We start from the raw sequence: 26,073 nt of genomic DNA on the forward strand, positions 1-26,073 counted from the left end.
CAGTAATCATGTGGAACTCCAAAGAGAACTGCTTAGTTTTAAGGAACAGTGCCAACTAATTACTGCTTACGTTTTTATATGTGGCACCAGAGGAGTCCGTCTGTGTGTACATACATGCGTACTTTTGTAAGAGTGTTTACTATTTCGAGGATTACTAGGTGTAAATCAAAAACATCAGGTGCATTCCTGTTCCACCTATTCTAGCTTCCCACCATTCTTCTCCCTAACCCCCATGAGTGCTCCATAGAGCTGCACAATCTTAAGTGGCCAAGAAGACATTTTAGTGCAAATAAATGAACATCTATTAATTCTTCCTCTCTCCTTGAATCAGAACCCCAGTCTAAAAGTAGATTATTGATGGAGAACAGAGGCAAAACCGGTTTCAAGAACAGACAGAATTTAAAATAAGGCTGAACAAAGACCTCCCAGAGAGCTGTAAGGTCTATTGTGTAAATAAAGGTCAAGCCAGGTGGATAATGCTCTGACCACTGGATCAGGAAGAAAGGAAAAAGGTGACCACGTGCCCAGGATACCCCGGGGAGGGGGGGGGGGGGAACGGGACAACATTAGCTCTTCAAGTCAAGAAGGGCTTTCCCAAATCCATCATCTACTTGATTTGCTCCCAAGTTTCACCCTAATTTTGCAATTACAAATGAAATTTAATTATAGGATTCATGGAACACCTTCAATCCCTCTGAGTCTACAGCACCCTTGGGGAACTGTTTTCCTGACATTAAAAGTAGTGTTTGTTAAAAATTTATAACATGGAGAATTATTATAGATACAAATGGATTAGGCCATATGTGTCCTAGTTAATAACCATCCTGGGATGTAGAGACAGTCAAATGAGGTTGAAGTTCAAGCATGTCTCTGGAAACTAATGGAAGGAAGGGAGGGAGGGAGGGAGGGAGGAGGGGAGGGAGGGAGGGAGGGAGGAGGGGAGGGAGGACTTGTTGGTATTACTCATCTTTTCCCTTATGGTCTCAGAGTTTCCTACCTAACCCAAAGGCTATATAGTTTACCAAATGTCTTCCCAACGTTTTGTTTCTTTTTACATTTTGAGCTAGGGCTTTAACCCACCTCACAGTTTTTCCTTTAACTGGTGTAAGATGAAAAATCTAAATTTTTCTTCCCAACGTGCGGCCCAGCACCATTTATTAAGTAAACCATTCTTTTCCCACCGGATTTAAACGTGCGTTTCCCATATATGGTTTCCTGTAAGTACTCAGACTCCTGATTCTATTTCTGTGCCAGTACCTGCTATTTTAATTACAGTGGCTCTAAAATTCTACCCTCTGAAAAAGCAAGTCCCATTTTACGTATTTCAAAAACGTCTTGGTGATCCTCACACATTCATTCTCCCTCAGGAACTTAAAATCACTTGGTCTGCTTCCCCATCCCCCAAGAAACAGCAGCGCTCTGCTGGGAAGAAGATAAAACTTGTAAATTCCTGTGGAAAGAACTGGTATTTTAGGATATGGTCTCTCCATCCAGAAGTACGTTCCTCCACTATTTAGATCTCATTTTTAAAAACTCTTCTGTAAAGTTTTACATTTTTCTTCTTATGTTCCTCCTAGTAAAATCTCTAAGTATTTTTCACTCTTGCTCACAAGTTTTAACTTTGTCCCAGCTCTAAGTGGTTATTCCAAGGATGAATAAAAAAAGCCATTCGTTTCTATGTATTTATTTACTCATAAGTTTACCTAATTCAAACACACTTAAAAGATTACCTTGGTTTGGGGCGCCTGGGTGGCTCCGTTGGTTAAGCATCCGGCTCTTGATTTTTGGCTCAGGTCATGATCTCACAGTTTGTGAGTTCGAGTCCTGTCTCAAGTTCTGTGCTAAGGAGCAGGTGGAGCCTACTTGGGATTCTGTCTCCACCCCCTCCCCCGCCCCTTCCCTACTTGCTATTATCACTCTCAACATAAATAAAAATAAACTTTAAAAAAAAAAAAAAAAGATTACCTTGGGTGCAGTGTATCATGACAACCTTTGAAAAAAAATAATTTCCCCCTCCCAATCTTCCCGATTTCTTCTTGTAAGTTAAAATTATTCTTGTTATAACTTATTAGATATAAGTTATAAGTTATGAAAGTTATAACTTATTCTTAGAAGTTAAAACCTTTAAACTACTATTAAGTAGTGAGAAGGCAATCAAGTATTTGATTTTAATGGGAATAGTTTTCGTATTTCGCCGTGTAATTGAATGTTGCTGGGTTTTGTTAATCAGTCTTCATATTTAAGTACTTTCTATTTATTCCTATTTTATTCACATGTTAAAACCCACATCTAAAAACAACTATTAGGCATTTTTAACATCTAATGGCATTAAACAAATTTTTTTTCAGGCTTTTGAAAGATTCCAAAATGTTGAACCATCTTTGAATTCATGAAATAGACCTTAGTCATGCTGACCTTTACCTGGTGCTAATTTGTAAATTTAATTGAATTGTGTTGTATTTATACTTGTATTCCTCAGTAAATCGACCTACATGTTCCTTTTCCATGTAATCTATGTTAGATTTGGGGGCCACAGCCTATATTAGTCTGTATTATATTTTATTTTTATATTTTAGAAAGCACCTGTTCTTTCTAGACTGGCTGTAAAACTATCTAGGCCTGGGGCTTTTTTTGTCTTGTTTTGTTTTCCTTTTTCTTAACAGATGAGCTTAGTAAATTGACAACCTGCTTGCAAAGGCAACGTTTTTTTCTGATTGGGGAAGAAATCCTCAGAGTTGTACACAGAGATACACAGACACCCCAAGGGATGTTAACTTTCTCAACTTTCCAATTTCTGACTTGAAAAGAAAATCTAAGAAACACCTGACATTTGAGCACTGGAAAAATATAGCATATGAGTTAATACCATAAAAGCTCAAAATCCTATGTCATTCCTTGAAGTTTGTAAGGGAAATAAAAATATCCCTTAGCAATTTAAAACTTCCCAATTAAATTGAGTGGTAAGTTGAGCCCCAAAGCTTTTCGGTTTCTTCCCCCTAAGAGGACACCCGTTTTACATCTACTGAACCCTCCTACACGACTTGTAATAACATTTAAATGCCATTACCTTATAGTGGTTCCTTATGTGGGGGCTCTGGCTGGCCTCTCTCTGTACCCCTCACTAGCGCCTTCCCTAGGGTGCATCTGTATCTATCAGATGGGTAACTTTTGGGGAAGGTGCTGGGCATGCCAGTGACTGGGTGGGGAGTCTAGTTCTGGGCACAGATACCAGCATGGCCAGCCAGCACAGAAGCCTGGTGTTCATCAGTCATAGGACTAACGCTGTGACCATCCCATGGACAGCACGCCTCTTTCTCAGTTGATTCTGAACTCAGGAGAAAAACAGGTTACCTACTAATACCACTCACTCTTAAAGCTAAACCATCCCTTTATTTCAACAAAGAACTCTATGTAAACATAAAGAGGGCCAAATGACATTTGCCAATGTCCTCAACCATCTATCTGTACCTTGCTAAGACAAGCTTAACCACAGTACCAGAGAGTTAAACCCAGGGCAGCAATGCTCATTTAGAACCACAAAACTCGCCCTCTCTCTGCCCTTCCCATGCTCGTGCTCTGTCTCTGTCTCTCAATAATAAATAAACGTTAAAAAAAATTTTTTTAAAGGGGGCACATGGGTGGCTCAGTTGGTTAAGCGTCCAACATCGTCTCGGGTCATGATCTCAGATCGTGGTTCGTGAGTTCAAGCGCCGTGTCAGACTCTGTGCTGACAGTTCAGAGCCTAGAGCCTGCTTCAGATTCTGTGTCTCCCCATCTCTCTGCCCCTCCTCTGCTCATGCTCTGTCTCTCAATAATAAACGTTAAAAAAAAAATTTAGAACCACAAAACCTGCAGGCATCAGACCCAGGAGGACATGCAAACCTACAAACAGAAGCCCTTGAATATCTGCGCCTTCTACATCATGTTAACAAGCAATGATTAAAATGAGCTACTATGACGGTTTCATGGATAATGACAATTTTTCAATGATGCCCAAATCTCTTGGGGGTGGGAATGGTACCCAGTTCTCTGAGGCAAGTAAGAGGCAGTGACTCACCTGCCCCACAGCCCCACGGCTCTTAGGCATGCCCTGTGACCATTACACAACCTGCTAGGAAACATTATATGGTCACAACCTGGCTTTCAAAGAATGCTTTCTAATTCTTAAAACACTCATACACTAAAATTATACATTCAATCAACTTTTTCCATTTCTCTAACCTATAACAGGCAACACAGTAGAGAAAAGGGGGCCTCATAACTCAGGTAAGTGTGCTGACATCTCCCTTCTGTAGTTTTTATTACTGTCCTGTGACCTTATCCTCTAAGAAAAACACTTGAGATTATGCTATCATGTCCTGTCACTGCCATAAGTTAATAGTTTACATTGTCACTCAGGGGCCTCAAGCTATGAATAAAATAGAAGTTAAAAGGGTTTCATGACGGGAAAATTTACCTGAATGCAGTACACGGGGGACACAAATTTAACATTTCTTATATAAAAAAAAAAAAAAATTCTTGCCTACAGGTTTCTAAGTGCTACGACACAAGCAGAATAAATATATTTTTTTGACTTGTTTCATGTTCACTATCAGATGAATCTCTGCAAAGGAGGAGAAACTGTGGGCAGAAGGGCAAAGAATAGAAAATTTATCATTTGCAGAGAATTAATTAGAACAAGGTCCAAATGGTATGTCTTGGCAGCTCTTGACTGGGAACGTCATACGTTACTCTTAAAAACAATATTTAATTGCAGATCGGCACGCCAAGTACGGCAAGGAGCTATCACTTGGCTTGCTTACTTGAGCTTTTGTGCAATATTAAAAGATTTGGTATGGGAGAATCTTATTCAACCGGTCAGTTCACATAAAAATTGCTAGAAAATAAAGATGCATTGGCATCGCTGAATGCTAACACCTTTGGTAACTTCAGGATCGTTTTTGAAATGGTGTCTTTGAAAGTGTTTCTCAATCCTCAGATAACCCAAGACCCAGAAGACAATGCACCTAGAGGTGAAGTGACAGTTAGGATAAAGTGATTTGCTGAAGGTCCGCCAAGTGGATCAATGGACAAGAAAGATCCATTAACTAATTTACTCCTGGGATGTGCAGGAAACACACAACTGCTGTGGAGGTCACCAAGACCCCAGCCTTAAAAAAAATAAAATAAAATAAAATAAAATAAAATAAAAAATAAAATAAAATAAAATAAAATAAAATAAAATAAAATAAAATAAAATAAAATAAAATAAAACAAAATAAAACAAAATAAAACAAACATCTCTGTGGGAGGCACGAGCCATTAAAATGGTAATTAATGACACGTAACCAAGTGATAAATGCCAACATCAAACGATGCCTCCAGTGTTATTAGTGAAACTTTCGAGTCACCTTGAGGTTTTCAGAGGATCTCCACCAGTCATCTACAGAGCAGAGGTCCCATACTTAGCAGCTAGGATTTTTATTTGAACAAATCTGTTCCCACCTCCAAACCTTTTCACCATGGTTGAACCTACTTCCATATCCCGAGCCCCACCTGGTACACTGTAAGGATTCACCTGAAACATGGTGGAAATGAAGGGCCAGCCTATTTTTCCCAAAGTGGAAATTGGCTGTGCCTATTTTAACTAGTTTCCAATTTTTTCTAATTGTGGTTAAAAAACCCACATAACAATACTCTGACCTTAATTCTCTTTAAGTGTATAATTCACTTGTGTTCAGTACATTCACACAGATCTCCAGAACTTTTTCATCTTGCAAAACCGAAGCTACATTTCCCTTAAACGGCCTTCCATTTCCCCTCCCAGAGTCCCCAGCAACCACTGTTGTATTTTCTATGAATTTGACTACTCTTGGGACCATATAAGTGGATTCATACAGTATCTGTCTTTTTATGACTTATTTCACGTAACATTCTCAAGGTTCATCCACGTTGCAGCAGGTGACAGGATCGCCCTCCTTTTAAGACCAAATAATATCCCACGGTATGTATATACCACATCAGCCATTCATCCATCAACGTACATTTGGGTTTTCTCCACCTCCCGGACACAGTGAATAACGCTGTAATGAACACAGCATACCAGTATCTCTTTGAGATCTTGTTTTCAATTCTTTTGGATATACACCCAAAAGTAGGATCGCCAGATCCTACAGTAATTCTATGTTTGTATTTTTGAGGAACAGCTCTATTTTCCATGGCAGCTGCCATTTTGTATTCCCAGCAACAGCGTACAAGGGGTTCAATTTCTCCATATCCTCACCTAACACTTGTTAGATTCTGGGTCTTGACAGCAGAGAGGGGTATCTCACCGCTCTCTTGATTTACATTTCTTTGAATGGTTAGTGATGTTCTTTGGCTTAACTGTCTGACTGAGCAAACACTGGGAGCAGTCAAGGCTTAGGTTTTCAACCTGGACCAAGACATCAAGGGAAGGGATACTGGCCCAAACCAGTGAGTGATGTTCAAAGTGCAACAGGACGATGGGGGAAGGTGCTAGGCAGGGACTCTCAGGCTAGCACTCTCCCATTACTGATTCACTGAAAAATGCCGGGGGAGGAAGGAAAATTACTCAAAACCAACCTACTCCTATGGTTTACCTGAATGAAACAGCCAAGATTTCTCATCTAATAATGCTGCCCATACTACAGGCCTCACTTTAATTATGCATACGTGTGATTTAAGAAGAGTTTGGTGGGGGGGGGGGGGGGGGGAATAAAAGTCTCCTCCACTTACTGAGAAAATGTCCTGTTGTACGTTGTGCTCCGAAGGAACCAGAGCAGAAAACTGGGTACAGAAGTTGCAAAGCTAGAAGTGACAGCACCAAATGGCCCAACCATTTCTCAAATGAGGTTTCATAAAGAAGCTGAACAATGAAAGCCACTGTATCTATGGGCTGAATTAGGTTTCAACAAAATTCGCACGTTCAAGCCCTAACCCCTGGTGCCCAATGACCTTATTTGGAAATCGAGCCTGTGGACACTCAGGTTAAGATGCGGGGGGTGCTAAACCAATACGATTGTGGCCTCAGAACGAGAAACTGGGAGACAGACCTATGCAGAGAATACCATGTGAAAATGAAGGGGGAGACAGAGCTGCACCTACAAGCCAAAGAACACCAAAGATTGTCTGCACACCGCGGGAAGCTGGGCGAGAGGCATGGAAGAGACTCTCCCTCACAGCCTCGCAAGGAAACCAACCATGCTGACATCTTGATCACTGGCTGCCGGCTTCCAGAACAGCGAGGACACACGTTTCTGTTGTTGCAGCTGCCCCATCTGTGGTCCTAGGTCACGGCTACCCTGGCAAACTAACACGTTCTATTTCAACAAATAGCAAATTGAGTCATCAAGTGACGGAAGAGCCCAGGAAACGGACCACATCTAAAGTGTCACCTCGATGCCTCAGCAGAACAGGCTGCCAGTAGGGCCTTACAAACCACCGCCTGCCCGGAGGGTTCACGTGGGTATACAGGGCACAGAGAAAAAGAACTTTGGCCTAGGACCTTGTGTACCACTCAACAATGACCAAAAACAAAGCCAGCTCTCCAGGCCCCTCGTCAAGCATTTCTGGAGCCAGACAGAAGGCAAAAATAGGTTTGGAAGCTAAGCAATGCGACTCATACCCACATAAAACCTCTCTAAACAGCTCTGGGTTGGCAGGACGCCCAACGGCTGTTGGCAGCATCTCGGTTTCTGTTGAACCAGTTTTCTGCAGAAAATTAGAGCTTTATGTTCAAAGACTGACATGTACCTTTCAGGAGCTTCAGAAAAGAAGTCAGCGGTGAGCACTCACGGGGAAGCCCACCTTAGAGAAACTGCCCTGGGAATGGAAGGGAAGGGGGAGGTAAGAAGGAGACAGACCACCTTTGTTATCAGGGGTTCAAGAAGTTCACGGTTAGCAAACGCCAAGACTTGGAGGGAGGGTTTCCTCTTTAGAGGTGAATAATGGGCAAGAGCCTGACAAACCAGGAGAGCTCTGGGTAGGGCGGCGGCCGGGAGCCCAGACGCTTCATCATGTGGGCAGCAAACAGGGACACTAATCGTCCCTGCATGATCCACCTGGACACAAGGAGCAAATGCAGCCGAAACGCAGCTCACAAGAAGAAAAGAGGACTTCCCAGCACCACGTTATAAAACCAGATGTCCCATTTAACAGCTCCAATAAAACCTTGGTACTTACAGAAATCATTAAATCAGGCTAAGGGATCATCAGACGGCTAACGGTCAGATAGAAGGTTTTGTTTCAACTCACATATTCAATATGCACGATAACCACACACAACTTTGGCCAGCTTTTTTTTTCTTTATCTTTGTTATTTGGATTATACTGAGAAAATCATCTACAAATTCAATAAAAGCATGCCCGTGGATCGCAGGATTCATTTGTGAATGAAGGGATCCATGTTGGTGTATGACAGGTAGAGCAATGTCCTATGGAGGTGGGATTAGCGATGGAGGTGTCAGAGGGTATAAAGAGGAACCCCTCACCCAGGGCTGGAAGTGAAGGCACAGAAGAGAGACCCACAGAGGTTTAGAGGTAGGAGCCTGAGGAAGCCACATCTGGTGGCCTTAACCTTCTCTGGGAGGTGGCTGGCTTGGTCATCCCCTAAGAGAGATGGTGTCCTGGCTCTTCCCCCACTGTTCCTGCTGACTGACCCGGACAGCTCGCTCACCGTGGCTCCCCTGCCTGCGGTCAGGCTCTTCATCACCCACCCCTCCCCTGCTTCCCTCCTGGCCCTGCTGGGGTCCCTGGCAACAGCCATCGATCCTGCTGGCTGGTCCCTCCTGCATGGCCACAGCACGAGTGGACTAGGACCCAGTCCTTCTTCTTGCCCCATCAAGCCTAAGGATGACAGCTCCTGTGGAGCCGCAGGAGAGCTGGCCGGGAGGGACGAGGACAGCCTGCCACAGCCACCTCGGACACAGCAAAGCAATGATTAAGGGCTGTCCATTAGAGGAGCCAGGAAGCTCCAATGACCAGCTGAGATCAGAGGTTGCAGGTTTATAGTGGCCACAGCCTCTGCTATGGTAGAATTATTGCCAACAACCGTTTTCTGGTGTTGCAGAAAAGAAAGGAGCTGTGGTCACTGCTAGAATCAAAAGCAAGGGACAGGCACCCTCCATGACAAGCCACTGTGATCTGAACCACAAGCACGTCATCAAGGCAGGAGAAGGGGCCACTCCAAGGGTGAAGGGCAGAGGTCACAGGAGGGACAAGAGAGAGGCAGGTCGGGTAAGTGTCACAAAGTTGACTCAGTGCCACTACTGGGAGGGAAAAAAATATTATCACAGAATACTGAAAGCATAAGCTTTCATGGAAGTGTTACCAAATATGGACGACTGGACATCTAGCCCATTCAAGTGTGCCCTGTACCCTGAAATCAGTCACACATGCCTTTTCTTATTTCTGCTGTTCCTAGTTAAGGGGCACATATTCAGAATCAGGAATTGAGGAATGCTTTACATTATAAGTCAGAGTCTCCGACACAACGAGTTTTAACTGCCTTTTCAAAAACATATCAAAAAGGAAATCTTTCTACTAACTGTTCAGTGAAAACAAAGAAGTGTTTTATTTTTAACAGGTGTGCTAATAAGGAAATGGGCGTCTTGAGGCTCAGGGTGAAACAGACTCTTTTCCCTTCATTCTATGTTCGCTATGATTTTGCTATGGGTTGAATTGGGTCCCCCAAGATTCAGGTGTTAAAGTTCTCACCCCCACTATTTTAGAATGTGACTTCATTTGGAAATAGGGCCTTCACAGAGGTAATTGAGTTCAAATGAGGTCATTAGGGCTGGGGCCCTCATCCCGTGGGGCTGGTGCCCTTATAAAAAGAGGAAATTTGGACATGATCACCAACACAGGGAGAATGCCACGGAAACATGGAGGCAGAGATGGGGGCGTCCCATCTTCCAGCCAAAGAACACGAGAGACTGCCAGCAAACCACCAGAAGCTAAGAGAGGCATGCATTCTCCCTCAGAAGGAACCGACCCTGGGGGCACCTGGGTGGCTCAGCTGGTTGAGTATCCAACTCTAGATATCTGCCCAGATCATGATCTCCTGGTTCATTAGATGGAGCCCTGTCAGCACAGAGCCTGCTTGGGATTCTCTCTGTCCCTCTCTCCCTGCCCCTCCCCTGCTCACTGTCTCTCTCAATAAATAAATAAAGCTTAAAAAAAAAAAAAAAAAGGTAACTGAGCATTTGTGTGCTGTTTTAAATTCTGACAAATGGCCACCGGAACATGACCTAATAGTCAGATGCACTTTTATGCTACACCTCGTAACTAAACTGCATCAAAGTTAAATAACAAGCTGATGACCGCTATCACCCCCTTCCTCTCAAATGATTCTGAGCAGGGTCCTTTGAAGACACCAGATTTAAATGCTTTCCCAGCCCAGCCTTCACTTCAGTGTGGCAAGCAGAACACCGTAGCTTCTGGATGACAAGGAAATGGAAATCCAAGGAGTAAATATAATTTTCCTAATATAAAGGGAAACCAAGCAATCAACCTCCATTTGATACTTCCACTCGGTACAATTTACATAATCACTACCAATCTTAGAGGTTCATTTACAGAGTTCCGGATTCCTCTTTGTGATTAAAAATAAGCCAGTGCCTTTTATTAGCAACACGCCTTCCCGTCAACTACAAAACGACACCATTTCTAGTACAACAGTTGTCATGGAAAGGCCTGCGCCTGTGGATTTCCTAGTCCTCTGTGACAGCACGGAGCCACCCAAGTGCAAATCTAAGGGCTGTTCGGTCTCCCAAGTGCAAACCTAAGGACTGTTCGGTCTCCCAAGTGCAAACCTAAGGGCTGTACCGTCTCCCAAGTGCAAACCTAAGGGCTGTACCGTCTCCCAAGTGCAAACCTAAGGGCTGTACCGTCTCCCAAGGGCAAACCTAAGGGCTGTACCGTCTCCCAAGGGCAAACCTAAGGGCTGTACCGTCTCCCAAGGGCAAACCTAAGGGCTGTACCGTCTCCCAAGGGCAAACCTAAGGGCTGTACCGTCTCCCAAGGGCAAACCTAAGGGCTGTACCGTCTCCCAAGGGCAAACCTAAGGGCTGTACCGTCTCCCAAGGGCAAACCTAAGGGCTGTTGGGTCTCCCAAGGGCAAACCTAAGGGCTGTACCGTCTCCCAAGTGCAAACCTAAGGGCTGTACCGTCTCCCAAGGGCAAACCTAAGGGCTGTACCGTCTCCCAAGTGCAAACCTAAGGGCTGTACCGTCTCCCAAGTGCAAACCTAAGGGCTGTACCGTCTCCCAAGGGCAAACCTAAGGGCTGTTGGGTCTCCCAAGGGCAAACCTAAGGGCTGTTGGGTCTCCCAAGGGCAAACCTAAGGGCTGTACCATCTCCCAAGGGCAAACCTAAGGGCTGTACCGTCTCCCAAGGGCAAACCTAAGGGCTGTACCGTCTCCCAAGGGCAAACCTAAGGGCTGTTGGGTCTCCCAAGGGCAAACCTAAGGGCTGTTGGGTCTCCCAAGGGCAAACCTAAGGGCTGTACCGTCTCCCAAGGGCAAACCTAAGGGCTGTACCGTCTCCCAAGGGCAAACCTAAGGGCTGTACCATCTCCCAAGTGCAAACCTAAGGGCTGTACCGTCTCCCAAGTGCAAACCTAAGGGCTGTTGGGTCTCCCACTCTGTGCTGCCAAATCTTATCAATTCTACCTCCTCCATTTCTCCTGGGTCAGCTCTTTTGTGAGCATTCCATCTGGGGTCCGTGCTGGTACCTGAGCACACGACACCACAAGGTCTCTGGTCACTGGGTGTTCCACCCGCAGGATGAGCCTGTTCAATCCATCCTTTCCAATTCGGGGCGCCTATCGCCAGCATGTGTTGGGGGCCAGCACGACTGACCCGCTAGGTTATCCTAAGGGCTACTTCTGGCCCTGGACGAGCTCACAGCGTGAGGAGAGTAGGGCTTACGTGGAGAATGTGCAGGGCCAGGACCCAGCTCCCTCCCCCCAGCTTTGTGACCTAGACCAAGTCCCTCATGCCATCCCAGCCTCACCCAGCTCTTTCATGCCTGCCTCAGAGGTTCACTGCTCAAACGCAAACGAGGTAACAGAAGGACAAACTCATTGGCACAATGTCGGGCACATGGCAAGGGATTTTTAAAAGACCTTTTTGGTGGGTGCCTAGGTGGGTCAGTCGGTTAAGGATCCAACTTTTGATTTCGGCCCAGGTCAAGATCTCATGGTTTGGGAGTTCAAGCCCGGAGTATGGCTCTGTGCTGATGATGCAGAGCCTGCTTGGGATTCTCCCTTTTCCTCACTCTCTGCCCCTCCCCCATTCATAATCATTCATTCCCTCCCTCTCTCTCCTTCTCTCTCTCAAAATAAATAAAACTTAAAAAAAATAAAAAAATAAAAGGTAGTCTTTTTTTGTTCACTTAACCCAGCAGCACCTCGCCTTGTGTGCTCATAAATATTTGTGCAACTCCTATCGTGTTTTCCAGATCACATTCCACAAACACCAGAGCCGCACGGTTCCACTGTGGGGATCTAGCCTAGCTTCCTGTTTATACAAATGAGGGAAGAGGAACCCAAAACAGCTCTCGCTTACAGTTACAAAGTGTTAAAGACTTTGAGAACTGCTCACCTACAGAAGACCACAACTGATTAAAATCATCCCACGCCTTTCTTAGGAGTTAAAACTAACGTCCGACTCAAATGTTCAAAGAAATGGCTAATACGTGAATCATTAAAGAAAGTAGATAATTTAAAAACCAGTGTGATTTATGTTAATATTTCATATTAACATTCAAACACAGGAGTATCTCACCATCTAAGCACTTCCTTCAAAGGGACCTACACAGCCTGCACCGAGGAGAGCTGTCCTGTAAGTCTAAACGACATTCATCCACCTTGAAATCCTTCATCTGGTCTGTGTATAGGGCAGAAATTCAGCAAAGCCAGAATGCACATAAAAATTAAGCTAAAAGAACAGCCCTGTCTATTTCAGAGCTAACCAAACTGAAGCACAGAGAAGCTGCAGATATGTTGGGGGGAAAAAAGGTGGGGGGGGGGGCGGGTGCAGGGAATAAATGTGCTTGTCAGAAACTGAGAATTCATCACAGCTGTCCAGGTGACACTTCATTCTTACAGCCCTTCAGAAGCCACCTGGGATACATCTCTATTTTAGGAAAAACCCTCCAAAGAGAGCTCAAATTGAATGTGAGACTGTACAAAGAACTATGGGGGTCCGTTTGGGGGGGGGGGCGGTGGGCATGATTCCTCCTGCCATAAGCATGCTATTTTCATTTTTTTTTAATCTTAAAGTGCTTTCGTACTTTTTTCCCCATTTCACCTCGCCGACAGCTCTATAATGAAAGCACAGTCTCAATTCTGTTAAAGAACAATCCAGAAACTAAAGCTTAGCAGGAATGGAAGGAAAAAAGAGCAACTTTCTTGAGAAGCCCATAGGAGTCCAGGGCTCGGCAAGGTGTTTTTCCAACAGAGCTCAGCCCCAGGAGGGAGGCATCCTGCTTCCAGACTTCGAGAGGAGACAGGTGGAGAATGGTGATCTGCTCATCCAGGGCCACACGGCCAGTGAGCCATGACGCCGGGATCCACACTCCTGGATTTTGCCCTCTAACCCCTCTGTTTCTGGGAATTAAAAAATTTATTATGCCTACTTAAAAGGGGCGGGGGTGGGAAACAGCTCTCAAACTCCCTATGTTTTCTCAGCATACTGGCGGATTTTAACGTCAGATACAGACATTCTCAATTACAGGTTTTGTTGGGGTTTTTGTTTTTTGGGTTTTTTTTTTTTAATTTATTAGGTTCTGAGAGACTCTTTTCAGGGAGAAAATAGCCAACAGCTGTTAGAAAATCCGTGCAATCATGTCAGAGCTACAGGACAGACTTTGATCACAAGCATCTAAATCAAAGTTGAAAGGGGCGCACACAAACGTTTTGGGCCAACATCTGAAATCTACTCTTGGCTACAAGGAGCTAAAAAGGAAGGCTAACAGTATTAAGCTGAAATGATTTATGAAAAATTTTTTTTCATCCATTAAAATAGCTTTTAAATTGAACCTCATGAGGCCAGACCCAGACAGCACCATTTATCATTCTAGTTAAACAAAACACAGAAAGGGCTATGCAAAGCAGAGTGGACATAAATACTATTTCAGAAACTTTGCTGATAAAATGAGCCAAAAGCAACACAGATAAGGAAAGAAACACGGATTTATTTTTTAAAAGCTGAGTGACCTGGTGAGATTCCTACCCCTCATTCTGGTCCAAACTGCAGCTGCTTGAAAGCTAGCTCCAGGCATACACAGCTCTCTTCTTGGTTTTAAATGGCCAATTAAATTTTATTCAGGTCCCACCACCAACTCCTCCCCCACTGCCTCCCTCTCCCCATCTCCTTCTAAGTGCATTTCATGCAAAAAGAGAAAATAAAGTAGCCGGGACCCCACACCTGCCTTCTAATACCACTAGAATCTGATCACCTAGAGGGAATAATCCACCCCACCACGAGGGACTCAGAATTGCAGGGGAGTGAGAAACAGAACACTTCTAAGAAAAGAAGATTTCCCCTCCTCAAGACCTTCAGTTAAATATATATTCCCGCTCTCTGGGGACAAAAGAAAAAGAAAAGCGACTTTCAGTGGCTTATCCTTTCTATGATGGCTGAAATGGGGGGGCGGGGGGAGTGGAATGGGGAGGGGAGTGGAGTGGGAAGGGGAGAAACACACAAAATTCATTAAAAACTTAAAAAGACCAAGAGAAAAGGAGCATGTTTTCCAAAGACACAGTTGTTATGAGTGAGGCGTAAAGTGGAAGTCTACAAAGGAAATGTGGAGATTTTTTCTTTCTTTTTTTTTCAAGTAGGCTCCAAGCCTAGCCCAGCCCAGAGCCCAACTCAGGGCCTGAACTCACACTCTGAGATCAAGACCTGAGCTAAGATCAAGACCCGGTCGCTCAACCAACTGAGCCACTCAGGCACTCCACTATCATGGAGCCTTAAAGACAAACTCTGTCCTTTTTCTGAGCTCAGGCTTATGAAGAAGACAGCTTTAAAATTCTAGGACCATTTAAGACCTTTCAAAGCACCAAAGCACTTGGAGAACACGAGCTCTCAACTGACGTCAAGCCCAGCTTCAGGGGAAATTAGATCTTAAACGAGTTTCATTTCACAAGGTAAGAAAATGAAATGTTTAACCACTTAAGGATGGACCGTAAGAAACACCTAAGTCGGTCTGAGCTAACACAGGCAATATTGCCCCCAGTAAAAAAACCTCGGGTCTATTAGGACGTGCCAACTGGTTCTTAAAAAATTTAGAGGTCTTCTGTTTTCAACAAATGAAAAGTGTGTGGTCTAGAAAATAACAGAGTTCTTTCAGTCTTCTCTCTTCCATTGTCAACTCGATGTAGTTTGGCCCAGTTTCGTTCAGTGAGATTTATGTAAGTAACCCCCCCCCCAACACACACACACACAATACTGACATTTCCTGATCTCCATAAATAGTATATCATGTGTAAACCCCAGCATGCTTCTTTACGCTCCTCACGTGTTTTGTTTTGTTTTTTTTAAGTACTTATTAGGTAACAAACTACTGCATCTGATCAGTTTGGGGGTTCTTTTTTATTTAAGGTGAAAAGTTCCTTTTCTCAAAGAGTTTACCATCTGCCCCGGCAATTAACAAACACTAATCATGAGAAGTTACACAATCCATCAGCAAAGATGTCAACGCAGAGTCCCAGCTCCCAACAACGGGAGGAAAAAAGCCTTTAATATCATCTAGACCAAACACCTCATTTTGCGGATAAGCAAACTGAGTCTCAGCAGGGACAGAAAGGAGCTAATTAGGGAGAAAGGAAGATTGGAGCCCATGGTTCAAGTCTAATTAGAGGTGCAGATAACAAGCTGTGGTGAAAGAGAGGGCCCCCAGCAAGAGCCCGGGGTCCCGGGATGGTTGATGGGATGGAGAGAAAGTGTCAGAAGGGAGGCTGGGAGGTGTTTAGAATGGGGAAAGCACCAGAGCAGCTCAGAGGTGAGAAAGTGGCAACCTTCCCTTTGGGAGCCGTGGGAGAGGTGAGGCTAAGGGCAGGGAAGGGGGACAGTATTGGGGATCATGAAGGCTGGGTTCCAATACCGGTCTCGTCGTAATGCGTACAAAAATGAGGGAAATGACCAGAAGCTCTTCAAGAGGCCACCACCACCCACCACCCCTCAGATTCGGGAGTCAGAGGACAGAACATAGGTGTGGGCAGTGGGTAACACACATCGGGCGTCTGCTGGGTCCACACAGCTCCAGGTGTAGGACCCGGTGATAAACACGAACACAGGAGGCCCTGCCCCACGGAGCTCCCCTTATACATGTTGGAGCCCCAAACAAGCTTCCTTGGTATCAACAAGGAAGAGCAGGTGTGGCAGGAGATGCTAATACGGAAGGTGAACCACCAAGGACAGCGGTGGAGAACCAGGGGCCGTAGCCCCAGCTCGCCCAGCCTCCCCAAACTCACAAGGCCACTTTATCCTCAGGCACTTGGGAGCTCTACACGCTTCTGAGGGAAAGTGGTGACAAGACACAAACACGCAGAAGGCCCAATGATGGGACCCTGCGATAGCTGTGGCCGACACCGAATTCCTTCTGCCACAACCAGCTCCAGGCTCTGCTTCCGGAAGGTTCCCACCACCACCGGCCTCCCTGCACCTGGCCACTCCTACCAACTCAACCGAGACCAGGGGGCTTCTGGTCTCGTGAGCATCTTCCCCACGTGTTTTTACCAGGGCTGCTCAAAACAGCAAAAATCAAAAAAAAAAAACAAAATAAAACGGCTTCCTTTTATATCCCCTGATCTCAACGCTTCCTAGAGTGACCTTGCTAACGAAAACAAACTGAATAAACACTTGTAGCATGAAGCAAATGGCTTCTCCTCCAAGTGTCTGTAGGAACAGTGTTTGTTTACCAGCAGGGTCAGGAAGGCAGGACATAGAAAACCTTCTCAGAGGTCTTAAGCGAGGGAGGGTGGCCCTGGCTGGGGTGGGGCACAGGGAGAAGGGTCGTTAACCCTTTCAGATCTGCGTGAGGCACTTCATTTTGTCCCCTCTGGCTGGAAGAGAAAGTTGCATATATCATAAACCACGGGGGAGGCTTATTGGCACAGCATTTTCCACATGAAGGTGATAAAACGCTGTACAAGAATTTACTACAAATACTGCATTTGAACTTTCTACTTTACGGAGGAAATACCGAAGTGGACCGTCCAAGCTCAAGAGCAAAGGTGGTTGGTGGGGCTACAAGCAAAGTGGAAGAAACTGGTGCTCATCACGGAGGCTTTTCAAAAGGCTCTCACATGACTTTTTTAAAGGCTAGATATCACAATAGAGACAACCATGCGGACGAGGGTTTGGTTATCTGTGCTCAGAAGTACTTAGGGCATTTATTACTGAAAATCAGGACTTGGGGGACACCTGGGTGGCTCAGCCAGTAAAAGTGTCCGACCCTGGATTTCGGCTCAGGGTTCATGGGATTAAGCCCTGCCTCAGGCTCTGCACTCACAGCACGGAGCCCGCTTGGGATTCTCTCCCTCCTCTCTCTGCCCCTCCCCCATTCTGTCTCTCAAAATAAACTTCAGAACAATAAGATAAAATGATGACTCTGCCTGCATTCTACTCTAAAACAAAAACAAGAAAAGGCCCGGGAAATTCAATCCCCAAGGAAATACACGGTTCGTACAAGAACCTTAGCAAAGGAAACCACAGGGACCTCTGGCCCCGTGCCCTGCTCATCTGTGTGGCAAATGTGAGTGAGAAATGAGAATGTATTCCTCTCGGGGCACCCAATCAAAGGAGGGATCACACATGGGCGAGGGGGATCCTTCCAGGGCCAGGCACCCAGCCTTGATGAATTCACAGCAAGAAGCTGTGGAGGCAGGTTTTCCAGCAGTTTCGGACGGCTGCATCTTTTGCAATCCCATGTGGCTGTGATCCCATCCTGAGGACTAAGACTAAGTCACCACCGCCAGCCTGATGCCTTCCAGCTGCGTGAAGGCCTGGCCGTTTCTGTGCTTAAAGAACACAAGGTAGCAATTTAGAATCAGTTCCGTCAATAAAAACGCTGATATCTGCCTTTCTACGGGCAGTTACAGAAAACATCTGGTTGAGAAGGAACATTCTGGCCCAACTAGGAAAATCAAAGTATGAATGGATGGGGCATGTGAAAAAACTAACAATGACATCAATTCTACTTGTAAAATAAACTCACTCTAACATTCGGTCAGCAAACATTTTAACATGCCAGGCGCTGGGAACGGGACACAAAGGCAAAGGCACCACTCCCGACACTTGTATTAAGTGCTTAGCATGTGCCGAGCTGTTACAAATAGTGTCTGGAACAATTCTGTTGTTATCATAGTACGAGACAGGGTTTATCACTAGCCTCATTTTACAAAGGAGAAAGCAGAGATACAGAGAGGTATCTCGTCCAAGGTGATCAAGAAGTCAGTAAAAAAAGGCTGAAATTTGAACCCAAGAAGCCCAGCTCCACCCTGATGGGTATATAAGAGGACAGAGGGAGGGAAGAAAAAGCTACAGTCTCAGTCTCAGAAGTTAGTGTCTGGGTAAAACTGATAGGGTCTTTAAGGGTGCATAGGAGTTTATCAGGGAAGAAAGGAGAAAAGTTCTTTCCAGACAAAGGGATTATAAATGCAAAGCACAGATATCAGCACTTATCAAGTAAAATACTTTTAAAAGATGAAAACAAACTCCACTCCTATTTCTTAGGCAGGGAGATCCCATAGAGCTCCTAGAAAAACAACAGCTAGCAACAGTCTTAACATGTTTTGGTTTAGGGCACCTGAAGAAATGCAGTTGAATACAGTACAGTACTCCCTGTAGTCCATGCAGACAACAGCAATAGCTGATAGCTTGTCAGTCCAAACCACACACGGGAACACGACTTAATAGAATGTGTTGCCAGAGATTTGGGCTCCCAAGTCCTTAGCACAGTAACAACAGGAAACCCTGAAACTAAATACCTCACCAAACCAGTCTGGCAACAAAGAGAAAAAAGCTGGAAAGGGGGAGGGAGTACATGTTCCAGAAAGCCAAATTCTAACAGGCTGGCAGGTGCACTCCTCATTTATTTTTACCGTTTCAACAGACTAGCAATGGCTTTGTTCACCAGAATACGGACACGTTCCCAAGACTTTGAAAGACAGGAATTTCCCCAACAAGAAAATAAGAGCTGTGCAATGAATTGGCAGTTCTAAACATGGCTATTCGGGAGGTTTATCTTTCCCTGAGACACTTAATGGTAATTCACATTCTCTGAACAATATTAAGATGAATAGAATTTAGTGAATCATATCACATAAATGATTAAATGATAGGTTACAGATGTTAATGTCATGAAGTTCCAGTCCCTCCAGCCAACAGGAACAACAGACGGATCGTCTCCACTTTAAAGACAGGTTATATTCCCAAAGTTTTGTTGTTAAGTTGGCTGTTTAGAGCAGTTTTCTTCCCCACCAACAATGCTACACGCAGTGGATGGTACGTAAGACAGAACACAGAAAACCAAATCTAAACTGGGCTACTAGGTAGGTCTAAGGACCCCCGCCCACATAAGGCATAAGGATTCCGGAGGGAGGTGCAGTCCAACTTCTGGAGAGCCGGACATATTCCTCTCACTCGGCCTGCTTTGCGCATGAGAAACCCTCCACCTGCGCGTAACTGCTGCTAGTTCCCTAACCTCCAGCAGGAGTTGTATTTAAGGAGGAGATTGGGGAGGAGGAGAAGGCAGGGACTCAAGAAGAAAAAAAAAAAAAAAAAAAAAAAAAAAAATCACAGAATCACGGGGGTGAGGGCGTGAGAGCCAGGGTGCAGGGCTCCCACTGATGCAAGAGGCAAAGGCTGCGGATTCTTCCTTCTCTGAGCGGCCCCCAGACACCCCTCAGACACCCCTATTTTCCTCCCCTGGATGGTGGGCCTCTGAAATTCCAGGGCTGTAGCCCGGTGGGTCTGGATCAGGGTTTTTCTACACCCCCTACACTTCCCACTCTTGAACACAGTCGTCCACTTCCCTACAGACATGAAAACACGTGTGTGGCTCTGATGATTTTTCTCAGGCTTTTTCTTGCCCGTACACTAGAGAAGGGGCACACACACGTGCACGCACCAAGGAGAGAGGAATACATGTGGAGACGCATCCACAAGACCCACAGTTCTATCCAGTTCAAACAGATACACAGAGCATGTGTGTATTACATACATATATATATATTTGTATAGGAAAGACCGTACGATTCAAGTGAACTGCGCACTGAGACCGCTACGTAGGCAGCGCATGTGTGAATGTAAAAGCTGGACAACTCAAAACCAGAACGGGTCAGAGGAACGTGCTGTGAGTGGAGAGGGAGGTATGGACCCTTGTCCTGCCACCTCACATCACTGAGAACAGGGAGAAGATGAACCTCCCAGTGCTGAAGCCCGCCCACACTCTGGAGTTCATGGAGACACCCCAACTTACTGGAACTTCAAATGCCTCCTGGGTGTCGTCCAGCATCTGGATTTTAATGGACATGAGTTTTCCTGAAGGTGTTGGGGGCGGCTTCTGTCCATGTTCCAAGGTACTGATCCCCGAATTCTCCGGGGCCCCCAGTCGCGATCCTGGACTTGGCCTCTGCTCTATTTCTCCCATGGTGAAAGCAGATTATACAATATCTGCAGAAAGCAGTGAGAAGGAAAAATACATCAGAAGAGGACACTCATTTCAAGCACCTAAGGGGACATCTGTGGTCTCCGACCCTTCCTGGGATCCCTGGAACCACAGCTCGGTGGGCTCTCTGTCCCCTGCACAGCAATCACACGTGGGGAAGCTTCATGCATTCACAAACAATAAGGTCACCTTCAACCAACCAAGGCATGCAAATAGTTGTGCATATTTTAACATATTTTCTAGTTTTACAGTCAGCTCTTATTCATACCATAGATTCAGTTGTTTTCAACATATTATCAGTGTCTGCAGCAAGCAAGGCACCACTTTTTACACATCTTGAGTCTGGACAGGAGATGATAAACAGTGCCTAAGCCATGCCATTAGCAACCATTAATTACCTTTTATGGACACACCAACATACTAAGTAATGTGGGTATTACAAAGATAAACAGATAAAACACATGGTGGCTCTCAAGTTTCTAATCTGTCAAAGCTAAACATGCATTCACACAGGGGTCTTTCTCCTGATTTCTTCTCCTAATTCATTTCTTTCCTGCCATCCCCCCCATCGCTCCCCTTTTCCAGAAAAACCATTCTACATATAGTAGTATCAGCGACAACAACGTTATTTCCCTAAAAACAAAACCCAATCCTCTTTACAAATAGCCGGCTCTTCTCCCACCATACCCACCCCACCCTCCCCTACCCCATGCCACGGTCTTGCCCCCCTACTGCCTCGGTCTTGCCCCCAGGTCTTCACATGTATGGCTCGCTCTGGATGAGTGCTTTGCACTCCACCTCCATCCGGAAATTTCTAGTCTAGCTTTCTGGAACTCAGTTCCAGTATCACATCCCTGACACCTGGGCAGGGCTCAGGTACCGTATCCTCCTCAGTGTCCATGACTCTGTCAAGCGTCAGCATGGTGTTCAGTCTTATGTGCCTCTGCCTGATTATGTCCCCCATAACCTCATGACCACCCTAAAGCCGGAATCAAATCTTAGGTATCTTTGGATCTCAGCACCTACCTAGACACAGTGCGGGGTATAGAAAGTTCAACAATGACTGCTTGTTGACTGGCCCTGTCTGGACGTGAAGGGTCATGGAGCACAACGGGGTGCTTCCATCATGGAGAAGGCAGGAATGGTCCTCAATCTGGTCTCTAATGTCAGGGAATACTTGGAAGGAGACAAGTACACAGAAGAAGACACTGCAGGAAAATGGAACGGCCCCAACAAAGCTATGGGACAGAAACGGGGAGGCAGATACAAAGAAGAGTAGGAATTAATGCTGGAAATGCGCTTGGAAAACAGGGTGGAACAAACTAGAAGGACTTCAGACACCTTGCTGACAAATACAGTCTTTCCCTGCAGTCAGCGGGGAGCCACTAGAAAAGAAGGACATAAGAAAAGCAGAATTTTAGAAAAATGCATCTGAAGAAGATCTGTTCTACAGGCTGGAAAAAGATGGACGGCAGGGGCTGGGCAGGGGGTTATTCGGCGACAAAGCTACAGCAACAATCTGTGCCCAAGGGGATAACTTAGACAGTGGTGACAGAAGGGAAAACATGAAGCCGTAAAACCCACTGTTCTGGAAAAATTACCCCAATGTTGTTAACAGTAGCTGCCCAGAGGAGGATATAAAAGAACAATGACCAGAAAATGTTCTATCAGGGCAGAAGGGAGGGAAGGTGTGAGTTTCACTGGGGGCACCGTTCAGGGTTACAAAAGGCCAGCCAGGGACGTAAGGGGGAGGTGGAGCTGGGTTTGGACTGAGAGTTCAAGTCCATCTTACTGTGTAAGCAAAAGCCACAATGAAAGCAAATGGCGGAAGGTGGAGGGGAGGAGCCAACCAAAAACCGATGGCCCCATCATGAGGGTGCTCATGGGCTGAATACTGCTCCTCCAAAAATCTTACCCCCAGTATCTCAGAGTGTGACTGTATTTGAAGAAAGGGTCTTAAGAGAGGGGATTAATTTAAAATAAGGCCATTAAGATGAACCATAATCCAGTGTGACTGGTACCCTTATAAAAAGGGGAAAACTGGACACAGACACCAGGGATGCTCAAGCACAGAGGAGAGGCCATGTGAGGGCACTTGGAGAACGCGGCCATCTGCCAGGCCAGGAGAAAGCCCTCAGGAGACCCCGACCCTGCCGACACCCCGGTCTGGACTCCCAGCGTCCGGAACTGTGAGGAAACACACTTCTGCTGTTTCACCCCCCACCCCTAAACTGTGGTAGTTTGTTACAGCCGCCCTAACAAACTATACAAGGGTTCATGCAGAACCCGGAAAGAGGCACAGAAAAAACAACCTGGGGCACCAAGTGACTGCAACAGCTGCAGAAAGGGCACGGAGGGGGGGGGGGGGGTCACCTGTGGTGTGAGGTACAGACCTGAGTGCCGTGTCTTACACATTTGAGATCATGTCACCCTTCAGCTCTTTTGTGCAGGAAAAACCATCCAGTTTGTAAATCTTACTTGGTAGATTCTTCCTACCCAACTCCTGCTCATCCTCCTCTCAAAGAGTTGAGCCCCTAGAAGCTTCCAACAATATTCCATATGGAAGCCCCTCCCCGCCTTCCTCTCAGCAAAACCTGTGACACTCTCACTGTGACACCAAAGGCTGTCCTGGAGGTCAGCAAATCAGACACTATGGAGTCACTTCAACAACCTGGTCATTGACTCAAACCACCCTGGCCTAAAGAGATGTGTCCTTTGGACAGAGAAAGGGTCTGAAGACCACCTCAGAAATACCACTTACTAAGTATTTTTCCACAAACTCTCTACCATACCAAAGTCTAAGAGTATTCTTTGTTTCTCTACAGTCCTTCAAGGTTGGGTTCTGTGGCAAGGCAATACCAGTTAAGGACGGACTTTTCTTTTTTGAATGCCCATGTAGGACTTCACAAATCTGTTCTGGAAGTACCTTTCCAATTTCTGCCCCAAGTAAGCTTTCCTTAAGACCCAAATTCTAATTTGTTTGTTGTGTGATCTGTGCTTTGCTTAATTCACCTATTAGTCTTGAGACATCTGACTGGACCAAGTTCATCTATAATGCCTAAGCACAGGGCCTTATACCAAATGGAAACAGGTCGTCTGCTTGTTCAAGGAATCAGATGTGGCTGTATATATCTAATTAGTCAGGAAATGAGTTGTGTTGAAAACAATCTTCACAAACCAGGCAAAATTATTTTCCTGTGTTTTCTGGTTGGGGTCTCATGGTTAAAAATACAACCTCCAGAAAAAAACATGACATCAGCCCCATTAGCCTTCCCCATTCCCAGATTCCTGTCTGTACTTTTTCCTACTCTGGTCTTGATCCCTCCTTGCCTCTCGAAGCATCCTCTGCTGCCTGCCTCACTTCCCTGCACTCAGTCCATCAGGATGGACAGGCCCTGTGCTCGATCACTCATGCTGGGCCTGGCCCCCTAGCCCCCTACTGCAGAGTCAGGGAGATGTGGCTCAGATGCCCAGGCATGGAGGTGAGGACAGGGAGGATGGGCCCCTTCCTATTAGCACCTCAAAGGTGCTGGGGTCCCTCCTTGCAAAAGCACTTCCTCTCTGTCCAGCCTGAGCAAAGGGCAAGGCCCCTCATCCCCTAAAACTAAATCCTCTCTCCCCCTCAGGCTCAAGATCCCCAGATGAATATGTATGGTCATTTTTAGCACCTTGGCATTTAAAAAATTTAATTCAGTTAGTTATTAACATATATTTAGTACCTTAAATTCCCTTTTCCTCAGTCTTCACAATGACCTCACGCCTGTATTATTTCCACTTCTGGTTACTGACATTTCAACAACGTAGTCATGCTTTCTGTTTTCCTAGCTGCATGAAGACTATTGCTGTACATGGAAAGTCCTGCTGAATTCAAATATAAATCCAGCCAAGTGGTCTGAATGGAGCATCCGAGGAATGTCACGGGAATATCCGAGGAACGCTGGCAAGTCATAAATGGGTGAGCACGCTGATGCTGGCTATCAGAATCGGGGAGTCTGGTAACACAACACAGCCTTCTAGGTGAACACGTCCGGCAAACGTAAAAGCCTTTTGTTTATACAGATCAATCCGCGCTCTATTTGGGCTTTACCTCCATAACTACCCCCCTGGCTTCTGCATTCCTTAAGGAATGGCCAAAGGAAAGGAAATTAACGTCTCTGTCCTTGTGATACATGATTAACTTAGCATGATCGTTCCAGACCTACAAGCAAAAAGCTGCTTGAGAAACGACTTTATTCATTAGCTCTATTTGAAAAGCTAGTTAAAAGGAAACAAGAACAACAACAGACACAGCAGTAAAATCGTTAACTGGCAGAGAAAAGATGAAAAAGCTAGAGTTGCCCCGGCTTCAAGACTTCCTCTTGGAATGCACCCGAAAGCAAGCAGCAGGACACATGCAAATGCCAACTCCATCCCGGAGGGACTGAAGGACCTTTGCAACTCCAAACCACAAACGGGGGTGAGGGGGGGGCGGTGGGGGGTCAAGAGCTGCCAAACTGCCCTCAAGGTCAGACAGAGGAGAAGGAAAATGCTTGCAGAGGCTGCCCACGCCTGCAGAGCTGTGTACCCTGGACAAGTATGGCATCCTGAGCAACGACAAAGCTAGCGAGAACTTTCTGGGCACAAGGGGGAGAGATGTGCAGGTTAGCACGGACAGCCACCCTGGACACCGCGGTGGGAGATCTCCTAAAGGTGGAGTGGACAGAAAACAGCAGAGGAAATGCACATTAGCAGGACATCACCAAGGGCACTGGGAACACGACCAGCCCAGCAAGCAGAGAAAAACAGAGGATGAAAAGATTATATATACATACACACACATACACCCTCAGGCCACAAGAGTTCCTACTAGCATGGGACACAGCCCTGTCTCCTGGCTCTCAGGAAGCTCCTACAAATAGCTAGTTCATAAAGAACTCACCAAACAACAAAGGACCTTTACTAAGATGCTACAAGAAAGGGGAAAAAAAGTGAAAAAGACGGGCGTCCGGGTGGCTCGGCTGTACATCCAACCTCAGTTCAGGTCATGATCTCAAGAGAGTTCAAGCCCCACATCAGGTTCTGCCCTTAGTGGTGCAGAGCCTGCTTGGGATTCTTTCTCCCTCTCTCTCTGCCCCTCCCCAACTCACGCATACGCTCTCTCTCTCTCTCTCTCTCTCTCTCTCTGAAAATAAATAAACTTTAAAAATGAAAGGACAAAGAATTCCAACTTTTCCCAAATACGTTGTCCTCACTTAACAAAACAATGAAATAACAGATTCCATAAACAAAAGCACAACAGGATTTACAAGAGTTCAGGGGAGCTATGGGAAAAATAAGGAAATAGAGCATGAGGGTAGACCTCAGGGGGAAACCAGGATGAATAAAAACATCACTGCTATAAAACAGACGTCTAGGTTG

General features: G+C 45.6%; 1 protein-coding gene across 4 annotated transcripts in view; it reads right to left on the reverse strand.

Moving 5' to 3' along the window:
* The window catches only part of FARP1 (FERM, ARH/RhoGEF and pleckstrin domain protein 1), a 294,480-nt gene that overhangs the window by 208,475 nt on the left and 59,932 nt on the right, over positions 1–26,073 (reverse strand). For all 4 annotated transcript variants that reach the window (XM_058681516.1, XM_058681505.1, XM_058681520.1 and 1 more), the window contains exon 2: positions 20,488–20,681. In XM_058681516.1, the coding sequence (XP_058537499.1) occupies positions 20,488–20,658 (171 nt within the window). In that variant the 5' untranslated portion in view covers positions 20,659–20,681. The remainder of the gene's footprint in view (positions 1–20,487; positions 20,682–26,073) is intronic.

The sequence above is a fragment of the Neofelis nebulosa genome, chromosome 1 (assembly GCF_028018385.1).
Source record: "Neofelis nebulosa isolate mNeoNeb1 chromosome 1, mNeoNeb1.pri, whole genome shotgun sequence".
In the NCBI taxonomy this organism is placed as follows: Eukaryota; Metazoa; Chordata; class Mammalia; order Carnivora; family Felidae; genus Neofelis; species Neofelis nebulosa.